Below are 20,872 nucleotides of genomic sequence, written 5' to 3' on the forward strand. Positions count from 1 at the left end.
TTCCTTAAAATAATGAGTTAATGTCTCAAAACAATGAGAAATGTTCCAAAAAGATACTTATTTGAAACAGTTTCCCATTATTTTGAGATACTAAGTCATTGTTTTGATAATGCTTCTCATTATTTTACAATACTTAGTCATTGTTTTGAGATATTAAGTCATTTTGAGAGTTATATGTGTATTATAATATTTTTATGTTATATCATATATCGTCACACTATTAAAATAATCGCTTAAGTTATTTTTTGTCAATTTTTTTTTTTGCCTAAATCTTCACTTCTTTGACAATTTGCCACATTCATAGGCCTCAGATAAGAACCCAGCAAAGAAGAGCTAGAGGGAGATTGTTTATTTGTGCATTTATTTTTTTAATTTTTAATTTTTTGTTATTTTTTTATTTATTTATTTTTTTAAATTATTTTTTCTGCGTTTGCGCGGCCTTTCGGCACTTCTGCGCATGCGCGAGTTTTTCCGTTTCTGCGCATGCGCGGCATTTCCGGCTTCTGCGCATGCGCGGCTTTTCCGGTGCTTCTGCTCATGCGCGGGCTTTCCTGCTTTCTGCGCATGCGCATTGCCCGGAAAGACCGCGCATGCGCAGAAGCCGGAAACGCCGCGCATGCGCAGAAACGGAAAAACGCGCATGCGCAGAAGTGCCGAAAAATAATTTTTTTTAGATAAAGAAATAAAGAAATAATTTTAAAAAATTAGTAATAAAAAAATGAAAAACAAAATTACAAATTAATAATTAAAAATAAAACATTAAAAATTAAAAAAATTAAAAATAAAATAAAATAATATAAAATAAAAAACAAAAAAATAAAATAAAATAAAGGAAAACATTTATTTTTTTTAAAGTAAAAAAAGAAAGTAAAGAAGTCAAAAAGACAATGGTGGAAGAAGTGTTCAGATCCTTTACTTCAGTAAAAGTACTAATACCACACTGTGAAATGACTCCACTCCACTCATTTTAACTACCTAATAAACTTTTAAATTCTTGGTTTAATTTATAAAAATGGGTAATCATTTTAAATGTATCATGTTTTTCATTTTAAATCTTGACCTGAAAAGTAACTAAAGCTGTCAGCTAAATGTAGAGGAATAAAAAGTACAATATATGTCTCAAAATGTAGTGGAGTAGAAGTATAAAGTTACATAAAATGTACATAAAAGTACCTCAAAATTTTACTTTAAGTCCAGTACTTGAGTAAATGTACATAGTAACTTTCCACCATTGCTACCTGCCTCTTCTAACTTATACATATCAGTTAAGAGTCCTCCTTCAGACACTGTATGAGGATTAAAGGGATAGTTTGTGCATTATTATACAAAACTTGGTACAATTATTGTCAATGCCCTCCTGAGGATAACACTTTAAGGTTTTATTGATCGGCCCCTAGGTGGCACTGTGGTGGCAGTCTAATTTCATATTTGGTACCGTGGCCACACTATAACACTTAAGGCAATGAAATTCATAGGGGTGGTATAGACTGGCCCCTGTAACGCACACACCCCGACGGCAGCATGCCCCGACACGCGTGTACTGCGAGGGCCCGTTCAGTACTGCTTGCAGTCCTAGGTATACATAAGTCTACATAAGAGTGACATGAGCGTGTCATAAACATGACATGGGATGTGTCACGAACATTAATGACACTTTGAAGTAACATTAATGCTCATGATACTTGATACATGATACTCATGTAATGTTTCTGACAGGCTTGTGTGACACCTTCAAAATAAAGTGTTACCATATCTTGCTTAAGTCACACAAAAAAATTGCCTAAGTCATTTATTTCTCTTAAGTTACATAATTTAGTGTTATTACTATGCCAGTAGCCATCCTTTGTTACATCCTTTTTGAGTGAAATGATCAATAAATGTCATATGTTACACTTTTGGTGAAGTTCTTGTGTTTCCTGCAAAACTTGAAAAAATGAGTTAGGCGATTATTTATTAGGGTGACAATATAATAATGACTTATATGATACTTTTTCATCACACTGGCTGGAATAGACTTCCATAATTTGTTACACCCCTGATTCTATAGCAATTCAAGAATTCATATATAATAATTATTAAAACAGAAAACTGGTTTGCACAAGCGAAGTTGCCCAGTATTACAGGGGTCGCCTCGATAGATATAAGAAAGGTTTATATATGTATATATATATATATATATATATATATATAGATATATACATAATATATATATATATATACATACATATATATATATATATATATATATACATATATATGTATATATATATGTATATGTATATGTATATATATATATATATGTGTATATATATGTGTATATATATATATACATATATATATATATATATATATATATATATATATATATATATATATATATATACATATATATATAGCTATGGTCGTCTCGGGCCGGAGAAGTTCGTTTTCCCATGATGCACCTGTGGTTCCTTTCTATCTCGCGCCTTTGCTCGGCGCAGTCCATCTTGCCTCTCGTATCGCTGCTGTCAGCCTCTGCCCGCTCGCCCTCCGTGTTATTGTAGTAAATAATGGCGGCATCGGGAGGCGGATTACCATCTCCCGCGACCGTGGCGGGCTTGAGCACCCAGATGCCGGCCCGGGCTCGCTTCCCGGGTCGGCCGTGCTCGGCTCGCAGCAGGCTGCGCTCGGAGAAACGCACCAAACGCGGAAGGTTGGGCTCAGAAGACGGGGATCTGCCTGCCGAAGGGCCGAGGCCCGTAAACATCGGCCTCGCGTTGAGCGAGGACCCGTACCTGCTGCGTCTGCTCGGGGTGGTGGAGAAGCACAGGAGGCAGCGAGATGCGGGCTTCGACTCCAGCAGCAGTGAGGAGGTGAATACGCTTACTGTAGCATGTCAGCTAGACGGTAACAACATCCATGAAGAGACACATGAAGCTAATTTGATAAAAAGAACGGCATTTAAATGGATTTGTTTGTTACTTACAAAAAGTATTCAAGCTAACGTAGAGCTAGTCAGCTAGCGGTAGCTTGCAAACAAAACCCCAAATAAGCATTGTAGCCAGCCGTCTGCCAGCAGGGTGTGCTTCAGATCGTGTGAATATTTAATCGTATTGCTTCTACAGCTATCTATAGTTTATTGTCTGTTTTCAAATTGCCATATCGATGCTGTAAGTTGCAACAGTCGTAAACACACTCAGACACACAGAGCAGCTGACTTTGTTAGGGTGTAAGTAAGGAAAGGCGGAAACTTTGGCGGTATGATAACAATCATGGATGCGTTATGTTGTGGAAACCAGTAGATGCATTTGTTTATTCAGTTCCATGACACGTATTGTTGAGTTCAACTTCATACACTGTGCCAACATACACACACACACACACACAGGCTGCTAATGTTGTCGTAGTTAAAACGTCGCTGCTGCTGCTGGCTTGGGGGATCACCCTCTCCACGTTGGAGCTGTCAGCTGCTCCGTGTTTTGAACGTGGGATGCGATGGCGGAGGCAGAAACAGAAACGTTATCTTGACGTTACAATTTAAAAAAAGCAAATAAGTTAAATTTGGTTCAGGTGCTGAAAACTCTTACCCTGTCTATTTCTAAGATCTAATTTTGCACAGTCTGTGTTTACAAACATTCATAGCTCCCATCATGCACCTTCCTTTTATTATGGGGATTGGTTTAAAGGTTAATAAGAATCTAAGCTTTCCCCAACTAATTATTTTGATTTTTACTATCAGTTTATGTTGAAGAAAGAGCAGGGTTTTCTGTTTATAGTCAACATACTGCAACAGAAGCACAATGCATGCTTGCAGAGGTTTTTTCACATAGAGAGTTATTGCAAAGGGCCATTCCAGTCTCTGAATAGTCTTGTTTACTGTAGGGCTGAGCGATTTAATAAAAAAATAAAAATAAATGTTACAGCAATTATTTTGACTGGTATTACAATTTGGTTTCCGATTGGAGGTAATGATGATTTTTGATCATTCTTTTCATTTTCTACTTTTCAAATGCTATAGACAAAATGGTGTGATTGTCTTGTTCTCTCGAGGATCTGTACCAAACAAACATTTTTCCCTAAATTTGTATTGTACATTTTGACACATTTTGCCTTGTTGCCTAACAACAGTTATTTCTCCTCTTGCTTTTTGGATATTGCACTCGTCCATTTTGTGATTTTCAAAATTTTGGTTACTCGTGCAGCCCCTAAACAGTAGTACAACTGTGTAGCTTACATTGGGATCTTGGTCACAAATGATGTATGTCTTGTTTGACATGTAGAAGAGAGTAGAGAGAGATGTAGCCAAAGTGACAAGTTGTGATGCCCTGTCATTTTTATTTCAGTTGCCATATTCAATGTTGACAACAGCCTATAAATGCAGGCAAAACATTTAAACAATTTTTTGAAGGGCTGTATTATTGTTTATTTTTATTGTGAGCGGTTTGCTTAAACAAAGCCTAAAGATGCTCTTTGCACACAGCTTTGCTACCTAACGGGTAGAAGCTAGAGTCATACCGAATCAGACATATATTATGCGAGAAATAGGGCTGCACAATTAATCGAATTCCAATATGGACTCGTGCAATATCCAAATCACAAGAAAGGAAGGAACTTGCAATGATTGTTAAAGGCAAAATATATGTCAAAATGCCATGTGAGTTAAGTATTATTGTGCTACAAGATGTTCCGGCCTACATATCATTTACTACGGCCTTATTAGAAAAAAAATATCACACCGCGATCATTTTAATGTATTTTTCTATACAAATTAAAAAAAACCAAATGATATGAAAAAGAATAATTCCCTCCAAAATTGTGAACCATATAGCAATCACAATTACATATTTTTGTCAAGGACTTTAATCTACCACTTTGTGTTCATATTCTTTTATAGAAGCCAGTGCATTAGATATCATTCACTTCTATGGTGTTTCCTCGCAGCTTCATCCAGACAGGATGGTGATAATGAAATAACGCCAAATTGGATCTTATCATATTTAATCTCCAGAGCAGGGGCTTTAGTGTCTGACATCAGTCGGACTTCACTGATGCAATCCCTTTAGAGTGGACTGTAACTGAGTCACATGGCTTGTGCTAAAGCTTGTGGGTGCTGCTCAACTGAAGGGCTGTACATCACGTAGTGCCTCACACTCATGTGCTCTGCAGTGGTTTGGAGTATAGCAGCAGGGGGTTTCTTTGCTGACAAATCTATGGAAGATGGATGTGAGTAATTTGATGTCAAGTTTAACGTTTGCTTTCGATCTGCTGAAGCAATCTTTGAGTCTGAAGGAGACAGGTGCGTGAATGAGAGGATGCTGGAGCCTGACTGCGTTCCAAAAGATCTACTTTTGCAGAGTTGAATGTAGATATCCAGTACTTGGCTATATTGAGATATCGCTCTTTTAGGGGAGAATAAGACTAAAATGCAGAGACTTTTTATTCCACTATAGCTTCAGTGCTGCACTCCTGATTTATTGCAGGGAAAGTGTTGCCACATATTTCACTAACAACTAAACACATGCAGAGATGGTGCACAGGTAGAGAATCTGCTGAGTTATTTCTTCTAGTTGAGTCACAGACTGAAAAATCTGCTTCATTTGGTGCTTCAGCACTGTGCTGATGCAACTCTGTAGTAAGACGAGAGAGCAGTGTTGATGCTGAGCCATACAGTACTTTCAGCAGGTTCTGATACCTGATAATCAAATGATGAACTCAGAAGTGGTTGTGAATTATTAAAGGGGCATTCCGTCAGAAATAAACCACTTTCCGACCTCGCTCCTTTCCATTTTAACCAGTTTTTCCTACATCCTAACCTACCTGAGAGAGTGTTACAATGTGATTTAATTACTTATTTAGGTTAGTTTGATACTTGGATTGATTTTACGTTTTTTGTTTAAGTGGTGTCCAAAACAGGCCAGGCTAATCTTCATAGTGGGAGGAAAACCCCTGGCCAAAGTCTTGTCAGCTTTAGGTCATATCATGGTGATTGTAGGGGTTTTTGCTCTGCATTAGGCAGTGCACAGCATACCTGCCTTCATTTCACAAGTCCAAACATCTTACAGCCATTTAAAGGTCTCATTTTCTGTGTTTTTCTTCAGGAGGAAGATTTCACTGGATTTGGGACCACAGCAGTTCGTCCACAGAAAGCTCCTCAGTCGTCATTACTCAGCCAAGCAAAGGCTCCCCAAGCTTTAGGCCATTCTCCAAAAGAAAAGCCTCTCATTGGAAAGATTCTTCCCAAGACACCAAAACCAGCTCTCATTGGGAAAATTGTACCAAGGGTCCCCAAAGAAGGCCAGGAGGTCAAAGAAAGTCCAACAGAAGACAAAGAAATACCCAAGATGGTGTTTAAACTGCACGGCAAGCAGGCTGCTGTCGCTGCAAAAGCCAGACAAGCAGGCGAGCTGGCCTCAGGTAAACAGAGCAGTACAGGAAAATCCGCAGTTTCAGGCAGGACGCAAAACCAAACAGCCGCTACCTCAGCTGGTGGCACCAGAAGAGCTTCCAAGTTCAAAGAACCAGGAGAGGTGTCAGAGGACTCAGATACAGACCAGTCCCAGCCACAGGCGTCTGTGAAACGCAGGCTTCAAATCGGGCACAGACGCACATCTCAAGTAGTTGTTCCTGCATTCACTTTTCAGAAACGGCAGAGGAAGAGAATGGCTAAGGGTACGGGTGCCTCTCCAGAGGCAGGAGCTGAGGCCGGCGCCCAGAGTGGAGAGGAGGCAGCGATGCCCCTCGAGTGTAAAGCCGAAGATTCCCCTGAAAAAAGAAAAATGCACAAAAGTAAACGCAGATCTTTGTTTGGGCACAAGCGAAAGACAAAAATCAATCCATGCATCACACGTCCAAAAATTAGTCGTGTTCGCACTAAGCGTGTCTTTTACACGTATGTAACGGAGCCTATTCCGGGGGCACTGACGCCGACAAATGAGCAGCAGCTGCAAAGTCAGAATATCACTCCATCAGAGGGTGAGCCGAGTTTGTTTCCTGAACAAGTCCAGCAAAGCTCAAACAACTCGTCCATTCCTGTGATGAGTGCACGATCCTCCCGCGTTATTAAAACTCCAAAGAGGTTCTTGGATGAAGAAATGATTGCCTTTCCAAAGGGCTCTCCGTCAACATGGCTGAAAAGTCAGCAGAAAGAGGAGGAAAAACCAAGTCCATCGTGTCATGACTCGAGCTGTGACGGCAGCTCGCTGCTGTCAGACAGTGACTCGATGTCTGCGGCCGACAGCCCGTCTGCAGTGACAAAGTTCTCATCGAAGCCCAGGCCTGGCACGACCCACCTAGAGATTTACAAGAACCTCAAGAAACTGACCTTGAAACTTGCAGAGAAAAGGAGAGGCCACTCTGAAACAGAAGGGGGTTTTGCACTTCATGGCGCCGGTTTGACAACTCATGTCAAGAAGAGACGTCGTTCCAAGCTCATGATGGAGGAGATGGACTCTCCTGGTGTGGTTAGGAAACTCTCCGTGGTGGTGAACGCTGACATGGAAACGACCTCGCATCTGCCATTAGGAGACACGGGGAACAATAGTAAGAATTTCTTTTTTATGTAATTATTTATGTGGACATTGTTTGTTTTTTTTTACAAATGTTCCAACATGTGTTTCTTTTTACAAATATCTCCTGGAATAGTGAGATGTTCATAAATCTCTTCACTGTTCAGTTCATAGGTCTGTTTTTAATGGTTGGTTCTATAATTATGAGGCATTTGGTTGTACATAATCGAACCAGACTTGTTTTATTCACACTGTTTGGTACAGATGAAGTAGGATGTGTGACTGGTGGCAGCCATGAGGCTCTGGAAGTCAGCGGGCCCAGCCATCGAATTGGTCTCAGTGGAGCCAATAAGACAATGCTCCACCTGCTGAAGAAAGCAAAAGTCCAGCTCATCAAGATCGATCAGCAGAAGCAGCTCAAGATGTCACAGGTAAGAGTCAAACATAAACGTGGGTCTTGGTCTTAAAATTACCAGTATAATCACTAGAGCTAAAATCGTAAAATCTCTGCCATCAAAATGCAAATTTTTGCTTTTCTGATTTACAACACTGTGAAATAAATGTCTTTTTGTTTTGGACAGAAAATTGTTTTGATCAGACAAAATACGACATTTTCAAGGATTTTTTATTAACAAAATAATTAATTTTAATCTAAAAATGTGAGATGCATCTCTAATAATTTCACATATTTGCACAAATGCAACATTACTTTTCACTACATCCAGAAAATGAATAAAAGTAGAACTATACATGCAACATTTGTTTTGTTGACTTGTTTTAATATGAACTTTATATGTCAGATTGTAACTCGCTATTTATTTAGGAAGGTCTTGTAATACTGATATTGTAGAATCTTTTACATAAAACCTTGTTTTTCTTCCTTGTCTGGTCCGATAGTTGGGCTCCAGAGAATCACGAGTGCCAGTTACTGGAAGAAGGAGGAGGAGGAGGAGAGTTGGCGAACCTCCCAAAGATATTGGTCCTCAGGTAATAGTTTTAACTTGAAAATGTGAATTTTTATGTTGTTTGGGTTTGAATTAAGCAGCATTAGTGCACTGCATTTGTTTTTAGCACCTGCGGCTTGTTTCGTACCTCAGTCATTCCGCCTCTATTAGGCTGCATGTGTTTATGTGTTTGTATGAAGGCGGTCATGAGGGGAAAAAAGGGTGTTGAGCTCCAGCTTTATGATCACAAGCTTTTGTACATAAAGCAGTGGACAACTAGCATCCAGCTTTATTAGTGGAGCACCTTTGAAATAAACAAGTACCATAACAATCAATAAAGAGACACAAGACAGTAACACTGTCTCAGTGGTAAAAGCAAATTATACTTGAATGTAGAGATTTTTCCATCCATCATTATCAAATTATTTGCCTTTATCCTTTGCACTTTAAAATGGGCAATGTATCATAATGTCTGTGTAATGTCAGCCTAGCTTTCAGAGGGAGGTTATTTATGTCCCCATAATTAGTTTACAAACATTACTTCTACATTTCACTGTTTTTCTCTGTTTGCAGGAGCAGCCGCTGGGTGGTCCGAGGATCAAACACGTGTGTCGCGCAGCAGCGGTGGCGTTGGGGCAGCCCCGCGCCATGGTGCCAGATGATATCCCCAGACTCAGCGCCCTGCCACTTCACGAGAGAGAGGGCATCACTTTTTCTCCCGCTGCAGAAGGTATGGAGGATCTACATGTGTTGTTTTCACACAAAATGCAGAAATTCACTTCTTTTTGACAGAGCTAGAGGAAGACGAGCACCTCAGTGCACTTAACACTGCACAGTGTATGTGCAAATTTAATTATTGGGGTTCAGTTAGTAAAGAACTGATATACATCAGGGTTTATTGATGTTATTGATATTATTATAGTCAGGGTTTATGATGACATGAAGAAAATTAAAGCTGCTAAGAGAGCTTAATTTTAATTTATTTAGCATCAAACTCTCCATGGTTGGAGTCTAGTTGAAATGTCCAGAAAGAATATAAAGGGGGACTTAATATCTATTTATTTAAATAGCATTTTTTGTTGTTTTTGTACCTGATTGTGGGTTCTGGTAGAAAACTAAAGGGAGGTTTGTTGTGGTAGTTTATTGTGCAAGCAAGAAGCTGTTCATCTTTTTTTGTGGAGTTTCAATCAGCACCATCAGACCTGCAACGAACACTGTCATCAACACTTAATCAGCAAGTGGTGATTTTGACAAAAACAAGAATATTTTTCTTTTGTTAAATCCATTCTTTTTTATGTCGCCTATCTGGATCCAGATTGCCTTAATTCAAGTAGTTATATCATTGTAAATTATTGTTATATACTACTGTGATATAATAATGAAAATGTAAAGTGATGATAAATATTTAAAGGCCATATCGTCTGTCCTGGCTTCACTATATATTTATATCAAGTTGCATTTGATGTGGTATAAAGAGGTCTTAAGAGACGCTTCACAGACAAGTTCTGCAGCTGACGCCCCCACAGCATATTGTAAAGTGTGCAGCTTCATCTGTTGCTCAGTGTAGTCAGGATTAACACATCATTCACAGATTGAAAATAGATCGACTTCACACTGTACATAGCCATGATCTCAGGTAGGTTAACCTGTTTTTCAATTCAGTTTCTCCAAAATGGTTAGTTCGTTGTCCAAACTTAAATGCATTTCTGACAGTTTTTGTTTAGCAAAGCTGCTCTGCTAATGTATTACAATGAAAACATTCACCAGCTAAACTATTCTCTCAAAGAAGCATATTTAAAGGGGTCTATTGAAGTGGGGTTGTATGAGCTGCTTATCCAGAGTCAGTGTGTTGCCTACAGTGGAAAGTGGTTGACACCAAGTTTTGAGAAGCGGGCAGCAGCAAAACCTATTTTAGCCACCTAAAAATATCAACATCACTTTAAGTGTTTTCTATATTTAGATTATTTTCACCACTTTCCCGCGGTGAGCTGAAGCCGTTATCTATGCTCTCTTTAAAGCTACCAGCCTCCATTGACAAAACGATGAATTTTACCTTGCAGAACATTAGAGTTGCTGGTCTACTGCTGCCTCGATTGTTTAGTTTGTTAGTGTTATTGTGTGACTTTTATGTTTTAAAGGGTTATTTTGATTTAGACAAAGTCACACAATAAGGGAAAAAAACAGCTTGTAAGATGATACCAGGCAGCAGTATACTGCCTAACCTAACTGCAGTAACTTAAAGTAGTTGTTTAACACTATTAAATAGACTTATAACAAAATCAATTTTGAAAATGTTTATTCACTCAAAACAAAATATAAAAGCTGAAAAAAAGACAACAAAATTGTAGTTACTGCACTCTGTTCTTGCATTACTACTATACAATTTTACAGCAATGCAAAACCAGAGTGCAGTAACTATATTTTTGGGGCCAAAGGTAAAAAATACCCGAAACGTCATGATTTTAAGCATAAATATTACATCATCAATACATGTAGAAATAAGTGTCATATCACTTACCTACCTATAACCCATTTGGCTTGCCAGTAAAACATTTTTTAAAAAACTTTAAAGCAGTTTTTCTTAGTTTTACCCTTTGCATAGTTACTGCAGCTAGTCTTTGTAGGGCAGTATTCTCCTGTTCTCTGCAAGGTAAAATTACTGTTTATATCAATGGAGTCTGGTGCCATTGAAGAAAGTAGAGATGGATATAATGGCTTTGGTTCCCTGTTGGAAGGGGCTGTCTGACAGCATGATAAACTGGGTAAAATATTCTAAATATAGCGTGCAGTTAAACAATTTTTTAAAATGTATTTATCTGTGACTAAGTTATGGTTTGCTGCTGCCCCCGTCCACAGAAGTACATTGCTTAGCTCCTGCCTGCTTCTCCAAACTGCGGGCGTGCCAATTCCTTTCTATTGTAGGTAATACACTGATTATGGATAAGTACCTCATACAACGCAACTTTAAAAAAAATCCGAACTGTCCCTTTAGACACACAACCTACAAAACATTTGTAAAAGAGGACAAGCTTTTGCCAAAGTAACCTGCTGAGCGCAAAAAAAAAATTGCTTTGTTAGCTCAATGTAGTTGTAATTAAGATATTTGCCAGCAAAAATATCTTTTGTCACACACAGATTAGCCACCGCTGTTGGAAAGCTTTACCCAACACTGGTCGAGTGAGCGTCACTCAGTAAGAGGTGAGGAAGTACCGTTTGACAAGTAGACTCACTGCCCTGAATTTTGTCTCCTAATGAACACAGCTAGTAAAACACGGATCCTTACACAATGTTATTCCAGCTACATTTTTCATTTCCTAAAATTCTGACAGTAATATCTGTCTGTTTTGAAGTTGCTCTTTGCCAAATACTACCACTGGGGGATGCCAGAGGTATTGAGTTCCCATGACACTTCTAGTAGTTTTCAAATCAAAAAAGTGCCGGCAGGGGGACTCCTGATGTGTTCGTTCAGTCACCTAACTTTACTCTAGAGTGACTCTTTCTCTTTCCAACACTTCAGGCAGCCAGTACTAACTTGTAGCTGTAGAAACCAGACAAAAGACCAGTAAGTTAGTATATATCCACCTTGAATCACAGCAATTAAACCTGTAATGTCTCCTGCATCCTGAATACCAAGTTTCTGGCATCCACAGATGTCGCCCCCACATCACATGCACTTAATAATGTTTGAAATGCACCGTGTGGCTCTTTTACCCATCCTCTCGGTCTCTCGCTTGCAGATGTGGCCGATGATGACGACGATGATGATCAGGTCAGGGCTCAGTGGGTGTTCTCTCAGGAACACATCCAGCGGAGGAACAGGGGGAGGGGGAGGGGCCGCGGGTTCAGAAAGAAGAAGCCCCTGTCGCGGTATATACCTGGCGGTGTCCGTTCCCGGCGCTGTGGACACTGCAAGGGCTGTTTGATAGAGGAGGACTGCGCCAAGTGCGTCAACTGCCTCGATAAGCCCAAGTTCGGCGGGCCCAACACCAAGCGCCAGTGTTGCATGTGAGTTATAACAGCTGTTAGTGCCTCAGAGCGCAGAGGTGCGAAATGGTTGCATTAAATTTGAGAAAATGTATTTTGGTAATTTACCAGCTACAGCATCATCTAATAAGAGTCATTGTTATATACAGTCATGGAAAACATGATTAGACCACAGGCTTCTTTAATTTCACTAAAGGTACATTTGTTTAGACAAATATTATGATAACAACAAAAATAACTCATAAGAATTAATTTATGAGCTGATTTTTAATAATGTTTTTTCCCCCCGTAATTTTCAAGAAAACCCATGGAAAATGGCTAGATATCAGCTCTTAAATTAAACTCTCATGAGCTATTTTTGTTGTTATCATTATATTTGTCCAGAATAAATGTAACTTGATGACTGTATAATTGCGGTCAAGGGAATTAAAACATCAAGTTTATTCTACTCTGTCATTTAAATTTAAGCTTGGGTGAGCATATGTCTGGTAAAGTTAAGAAATACAATGCTGAAATATTTATAGCTCGTTAATGAAATGTAATGTCAATCATGTACATTGTGATTAACTTGAATTCAAACAGTGTCAGTGCAAACAAATAAAAGCTGGATTATTTAGTCTGATTTCATAAAGACAAAGGGTGTGCACTTGAGAAAGCTTTGTTGTTTTTGACACTGACATTATTTGAATTATGGACTGAAAAAAATGAGTTAAAGTGTTTTCGTGAAATTTTACTTTTTCTTCCTCCCGCAGATATAAGAAGTGTGCCCGGATTGAAAAAGCAAAGTTTGAACGCATCGTAAAACCGTTGAAAAGTATGTTTCTATTTTATCCTTCGGCACTTATTTGCTGTTATTCACTTTCTAATACAAATTCAAACATTTCTAAACATTCAGATGTTCACAAATGTATTCGTGGGCCTCTTTTTTTTTTTTCCAGTCCAGTCGCGGCGCTTCTCAGGTTCCCCGTCCGGCGGTGACGATACAAACTGGAATTCCAGAGACGGAGACGAGGGGTCGTCCTCGATGACGCCCAGCGTCAGGAAACACAGCCTGCGTAACATCACACCCCGCTCCTACAGCAGCCTGCTGAAGTCTGAATCTGAGGACGAGGAGGAAGAAATCGTATTTAAAGAAGAAAAAGAAGAAGAAAAGGCAGTTAAATCTCCAGTCAAGCCACCTGTAGCTGCTGCAACCAACCAAGGTAAATAAATCTTTGTTTTTGTGACTCAAAGCTTGTCTTCTTGTCTTAAAGACGTGACGATAAAGGGAAACTTTAGTCATTTTTAACCTGGACCCCATTTTCCCATGATTTTGTGTCTTGTGAGACAAATTAGATGTATTGTCTGCATTAGTCACTTTTGACACAAATACATGGGAAATATGGTAAAGCTTAAAAAATACTAGAGCCCGACTGATATGGGATTTTTGAGACTGATGCTGATACTGATTGTGGAAAGAGGAAAATTCATTGATAACTGATATGGTGAACGATTATAGTAATGTTTTTGAGCTGGAATGAAAATAGACCCTTTTTTTAAGTGGATTGTTTACTGATTTTTTTTTAACACTCTGTAAATGTACCCATAAAGCTACTTTCTCAAACATAAAAGTTTATTATAATATTTGACATTGTTATACATTATTATACAAAAATGTATTTCATTGTCAGCCAATTCTATAAATGATAACTGAGAAAAAGAAGAAAAAATGGGAATAAAACGGCTAAATAAACATTATTAGTGTTCAGTTTGTTTCAGTCAATTGCTGACTTACTGACTTTATAGGGAGCATATCACACATTTTCACTTCACAAGCTCTTTTTAACCGAGTTGTTAAGATCAATCAGCAGAGCAGGCAGTAGCAGTGCTCTTTTCTCTGGATTCCAGCTGTGGTTGCAGCATATTTTCATTTCCGGCATGAGACCTCTCATGCATGTTATCCTATCCCCGCTGACTCCACCAACATCAGATTATATTATGAAAGATTTACAGTCTGTTATAATTGTGTGACAAAACATTGCACTGCATTGCATTGCAGTATGTAGAGAGGTATATAATAACTGACATTACATTTTCCTCAAATTTGACAAATTTGACTTTGTATTGGACAGCTAACTCTTTCCTCTGGCGTGTTTGTGTTCTGTGGGTGGATGGTAAAAACGGCAGAAAAAGATTAGTCAAATTAGCTGTCCCTCATCCAGCAAAGCCATTTCCAATGCAAACATCCTCTTGGCTGCATTTCTTACAAGTAAATGTATCATAATTCAAACTTGATCAATGTAAACATTTGAGGAGATAAAAGACAAAAGTTATGTCAACACATGAGTGCAGTAGAATGAGAATCTTTTTTCTTCTTTTGAAGATCCTGCTCCTCAAGATAATGAATCGCTGCCAGACGACCCTCCAGCTGAGGTGGTGAAGCCCCGCCGGCCGTTCCCCAAAGGACCTGGTAGCAGACCCAGAGCCTACAAGGTAAAAAACATCCACAAGATTTCAATCTTCTCAATCAGCTTCCGGTGGTCCACCTGATCAAACCTGGGTCAAATTGTATTTTTGGATAACGTGTTTTACATCGATTGGTAATCTGTTAAATTTCCAGAGAGGGAGTTGCAAAAAACATGTCAATCAAAAAATAATAGCTGTCTCAGTTGAAATTTGGTGATCAACTGTCAGAGTGAATAATCATTATTTAGACAACAAAGACAAAAAACTTCTAAGTTACATTTTGCCCAGGTCTGCATCTCACTTTCTCATTTTATTTCAATCATATGTGCTGGAATGAGTCTAATCTTTAAAATTCAGCCTTGCTAGTCTTCTCTTTTCTGACTTTTAAGTTTCTCCTTCATATATAACACCTTGCATGTGATTAACCCAATGTTTTATAAATTAAAGATGAGTTAAGCTGTGTGTATCATAACAACTTTGGACGATGGAAGCTGCCAAAGTCATAAATAAATAAATAAATAAATGGCTAGATCAATAAATAAATAAATAAGCCATTAAACTGTGGCTCTGGTGAACATTAAGCCACTGCTGTAGTGACTGTATGGGAGCAAGATTTATGCATTCTGATGTCCAAAAGTCCCTTGAATGAAACCCCCCTCATTTGAATAATGAGAGAGAAATATTTAAAGAAAATAATTCAGAATAAATAGGGGGAAATTGCATTGGTGAATTGGTACAAAAATAAATAAACACATAAATATAAAAAATAATTATTTGGTTTAAAAATGAATAAATACCATTTAAGATAAATAAAACTATTAAAAATAAATGCTTAAATTAAATATTAATGTATTAGTTGATAAAAAAGAAATATGAATTTCATGTCACCTTCTGATAATTTGTGCCTACATTTAATTTAAATATTTTGGTTTGTTTAATGGAATAATTATTTATTTATCAAGTCATTTACTTAATTGTTTTATTTGAGCAGCTTTCATCCTCCATTAAAAACAGCTGGTTTCTCTGTCCAGACAAAGGTGTTAAACTGTAATCTGTATTTTAGCTGGAAGGAAAACTCAAGTCATGTTTAAATAACAATTTTCAGTTTGCACATTTAGTCCACATGAGTTTTATATGTACTTTTGTGATCATAACTACAGTACAGCATTATGCACAAGTGCTCTGCCTGGAAATGTTTAGCACAAAGGGTCCAATATTCAGATTATAGAAACAAATGATCTCCCATTTTTCATCATTAAATAAGCAAAATGCCAATCATGTGACCTGAAGTAATCACTTTAAATTACAGATTTTCTTGGTTAACCACACAAGAATAATCTTTGATCATGTGTTCGGTTTCATTTAATCGAAATCCAATAATGCAATACAATAATAATAATAATTTAAAAAACTAACAATGATAGTATAAGCCTTTGGTTAAAAAGTATATTTTGTGATTACATTGATAGTTAGTTGTTAGTGTAAAACTGATCGGTAAAATCCACAATTGCTTTCTAACACCGCTTATGTCCATGTTGAAGTGCTGGTTCTGCGTCATAACTGGAGCTGAGATGAAGCATAAATCTTGTCTGCTGCCTGACTCTCTGCTTCTGCTTGTTTGGCAAAGTTAGCTTTATGCATTTAACTTCTTCAGATTTCATGCTGATGTAATCAATCAAACTTGTTAATGAGTCCACTGTGAAAGAAATCCCCCTATATGTATGTCATCTGTGTTTGTCGCTTGCAATTTGGCAATGCTGCTGGTTTTTTCAAGTTCTCAAGATCCCATGCATACATGCACCAAAAAACCCCCCACTGCATACATCTTCAAATTTGAATCATCACGGCGACTGTTTGCTGATCCTCATTGATAACTGACACAAGCCAGTAACTCCCTCGTCCTCCCCCATCACACTCCATCAACAAAGAAATCCGCCATATTTTGAAGATGAGAACAAAGAGGAAGCAACAACATGTGATCTCTATAACTGGTATCACCTCAAACAAGACATTTGGCTTTCCCTGTTTTCGTCAAGTTCATAAGAAGGGATGGGAATTGATACATTTTTTTGCATTTTTTGTCAATTGCCTGATTGATTACTGATGAATGTCGCTGGTGCCTAAATTATCAAATTCACAGCCTTCCTGATTCACAGAAAGATGTTTCAGCATGTTTAGCTGGTGTTTCCACACTTATTTGAAACATTGCAAGCAGCACTGTTGTCTTTTTTTGTGAAATGAAGCCACACTATGGGATGTTTCTTGCTCTCTGCTATGACTGCTTCTTGTTGCTAGTTTCCAGCAGCGTAGACACATGAATTTGACATCATTGTTTTACGATGCACCATTAAAACATGCCGCTGTAGATAAAAGGAATTGATAATATAATATAGAGCAGTCAATTTTGAACTGTTCTTGATTGTAATCCCTATTCATGAGCTTTTGTTAGCTGCATATTGATCCACAGTGTTCACTGCGGTGCAGTCTTAGCAAAATGTAAACCTGTAGACATGATTGTGGACAGGAAGCTGGTGGGTGCAAAAGGCATGCTTGTACTTTTTTTTTTTTTTTTTTTTAAGAAACACACTTAGTAAAACAATACAACATGCATATGTCTACTTGCAGTACCTGCATGGATGGAATCGAGCATGCATCTTAAAAAGCTGTACTGTACACGCTAGGCACTTCTAATCGTATGGCTATGTATATAATCTAGTCTTCTTGCACAAATACATGCGATAGACAAAACTACGGTGGCCCTGAGAGCTCACAGCGCTGCAACTTAAGAAAACACATGCAAATACACAAAAAAAACAAGCAAATTGAGAAAACATCTTCATCAATTTGACAACACAAGTACAGCATTTAGAAAAGGCGCTGCAAATAGACCACAACACAACAGAAGTGTTTCCAAAGGACACTTAAAGTGATGCACACATCTGGACACGCTAGTGATATTATCACGTTATTTCAAGATAATGATAATTTCATGTTATAACGTATATATATATATATATATATATATATATATATCGATAGATAGATCGATATCGATCTATCGATATCGACCGATAGATAGATCGATATCGATCTATCGATATCGACCGATAGATAGATCGATATCTATCTATCGGTCGATATCGACCGATAGATAGATCGATATCTATCTATCGGTCGATATCGACCGATAGATAGATCGATATCTATCTATCGGTCGATATCGATCTATCGATATCGACCGATAGATAGATCGATATCTATCTATCGGTCGATATCGATCTATCGATATCGACCGATAGATAGATCGATATCTATCTATCGGTCGATATCGATCTATCGATATCGACCGATAGATAGATCGATATCTATCTATCGGTCGATATCGATCTATCGATATCGACCGATAGATAGATCGATATCTATCTATCGGTCGATATCGATCTATCGATATCGACCGATAGATAGATCGATATCGATCTATCTATCGGTCGATATCGATACAATAAGAAGAGGGTATCGATATCGATACCCTCTTCTGAAACTATCAAACTGATGAAACAACTCCAAATATATCTCTGTAAATTCTTTATTTGTATAATAGGAACTAAATCTTAGCAGCATTTGCTCAGTTTCATTTACTCCGTATCAACCTCAAATCTGCATTTACTGGAGTAGTGATAGGAACATGTAACTATCAATTAAGGTACATTAATTTCTGTCATGATATCTATTTGCATTGTTCAGCTTTCACGTCAGAGATGTCAGCCTGTTCAAATGACACTTAACATGACAAGTTATTGGTATTTATTAGTATTTATGTATTGACAGTTATATTTCTAAATATTTGTTTTTGTGATTTTCTAGTCTTTTAATTTGTGACATAAACACACTTCTTACTCTTAGCCACACCTCTGTGTGTCTCTACTGCTGCTTAATGCATCTTTTTAACCTTTTCTTACTGTTTTATTCCTGGCTAACATTCTCAAAGCAGTCAAAGCACTCCTCTCCTTTTCTATCACTTTGGATGCTGCCGGTCGCCGCCTCTGCATGTCACTAGTATTCTTGTCACTTTGGAACCTGTCATGCTGGTTGGCTTAGGCAGTCCCCTCCTCCACAGGAACAGGAGAACATGGAAGAGACGGAGCCCAGAGAAAATTTACCAGAAACCAGCCCATCCAGGAGCCCAATGCCGAAGCTGCAGAAGCAGCTGCAAATACGCTTACACCGTCTGCCTGATTTAATCCTGCAGTCTGCTTTGTCTTTGCCAAAGCAGATTCCCGAGTGTCCGGATCAGTGTGTTACGCAGTCGCATCCAATGTTGTCCCAGCTTTTAACACAGCCTGCCATTTCACAGTCATCACATTCCCCACCAAAGTCTCCTCCTGAACTGTCCCAGCCTGTAACACATCCCGCTTTACCCCTTTCACCACATCCCCTAACTGAGCCCACAAAGAAATCTCTGCTGTTACGTTTGCACCGTTTACCCCTGACTCTGGTGCAGTCAGCCTTGCATTTGCACAAATTTATATCATCATCATCATCATCCTCATCATTATCATCATCATCATCCCAACATCCCCAGCCCAGTGTGCACTCAGCTCTGACGGAGATTTCGTCAAAGTTGTGTTTTCAGGAAGAGTCTGAGGTGCAGAACCCAGATGTTTTGACTGAGACACACAGAGCTAACAAAGACAAAACTGTGCAAGTGCTCCCTCAGACTGTTGATCCACACACAGAGTTACAGGAGGGAATGCAAGAGGCGCAGCGGGACGAACGAGGGAATCCGCCTGAAGAGAAGGAGGATTCTGAAAAAGCGACGGTGCCGCAAAACTGTCCAACAACTGACCCACACTATGTCCTTCGTTCCCAGAATCCTGAGTGTGCATCTGTGAACACCCTGACTGGGTTAACTAACGGATTTCCCCAAAAGGGCCTGTTGGCGAACAAGTACAAGATTCGTGTCGACTTCAAGGTGAGTGTTTGCACTCGGGTGGCATTTTTATATCACCGCTCCCTGTGTTTGTAGTTGAAATTGACAGTGCATTGCTACAGTCCATAAACTGTATAGATGTGACCCGTTTGTTTGTGGACTACTTTTTTTTTTAAGCCTCAATATTTGACATTTTTTAAGCCAGAAGTGACCACCTTTGGGCAGGAGGTTGGAATTGCATTACCAGCCAATGCTAGTAGGGTTGTTATGCTAAAAACGGGCTTAAAACAAAATCTACTTATCAGAAAAAAATAATAGCCTACTTGTGAGTTACAAGGTAGCCATGGGCTAAAGCATTCCCTGTCTTATTGTCTACTTTACTCTAAATTAAAACATAATTTACAAAATGAACAACATGCTGTATTGAAGAATACTTGAAACTAGTGATTGAGACCAGAAACTCATTTTTCAAAAGGGTGAGAAGTAGGCTTATTTTGTCATAGACTTGTATACAATCTGACCAGTGGAGTCGCTCCCCCTGCTGGCCATTAGGAAGAATGATGAGTTACTTTCGCATTGGCTTCATTTTTAAGACCTGGAGGCTCTGTCCACTTTATACAGTCTGTGAGTCTGTGAAAATGAGGAAAAAATTGTTAAACAGCTTTTTTTTTTACATGTGTATAATTGTGACTTGTTATGGGATAACTATGAAGCTGCTTATTTATATACGTTTTATTTAGGTTAATGATTGTTTGCATCCTCAGAATACAAAAAAACCTGATTCTGACTCTTTCATCTTACTTTCTTTTTCTCATCTATCAGGAGGACTGTGCTGTCCAGAACGTGTGGCTAATGGGCGGCCTCAGCGTCCTCACGTCTGTCCCCACAACACCACAACCTGTCTGTCTGCTCTGCGCCAGTAAAGGACGACATGAGGTAATTCTTCAGAGCTTGATGGGTCTTATTGAAAACGCTGTCCTGAACATCATTGCTGTTCTTTTCTCCTCACATTTCACACTTCATATCCCCCGGCACATGTTTGCTTTGCCCAGGTTTGTGTTTCGGTTCTCTGTAGTGCCAGTAAT

General features: G+C 38.6%; 1 protein-coding gene across 2 annotated transcripts in view; it reads left to right on the top strand.

The window, feature by feature from the left end:
- Window positions 1-2,477: 2,477 nt before the first annotated feature.
- The window catches only part of kmt2ba (lysine (K)-specific methyltransferase 2Ba), a 36,936-nt gene continuing 18,541 nt past the window's right edge, over window positions 2,478-20,872 (top strand). For both annotated transcript variants that reach the window (XM_059349600.1, XM_059349601.1), the window contains exons 1-11: window positions 2,478-2,852; window positions 6,078-7,518; window positions 7,749-7,915; window positions 8,382-8,471; window positions 9,002-9,158; window positions 12,166-12,433; window positions 13,165-13,226; window positions 13,351-13,614; window positions 14,775-14,884; window positions 18,975-19,829; window positions 20,610-20,723. In XM_059349600.1, the coding sequence (XP_059205583.1) occupies window positions 2,550-2,852; window positions 6,078-7,518; window positions 7,749-7,915; window positions 8,382-8,471; window positions 9,002-9,158; window positions 12,166-12,433; window positions 13,165-13,226; window positions 13,351-13,614; window positions 14,775-14,884; window positions 18,975-19,829; window positions 20,610-20,723 (3,831 nt within the window). In that variant the 5' untranslated portion in view covers window positions 2,478-2,549. The remainder of the gene's footprint in view (window positions 2,853-6,077; window positions 7,519-7,748; window positions 7,916-8,381; window positions 8,472-9,001; window positions 9,159-12,165; window positions 12,434-13,164; window positions 13,227-13,350; window positions 13,615-14,774; window positions 14,885-18,974; window positions 19,830-20,609; window positions 20,724-20,872) is intronic.

This window comes from Centropristis striata, chromosome 14, assembly GCF_030273125.1.
Source record: "Centropristis striata isolate RG_2023a ecotype Rhode Island chromosome 14, C.striata_1.0, whole genome shotgun sequence".
Classification (NCBI taxonomy): Eukaryota; Metazoa; Chordata; class Actinopteri; order Perciformes; family Serranidae; genus Centropristis; species Centropristis striata.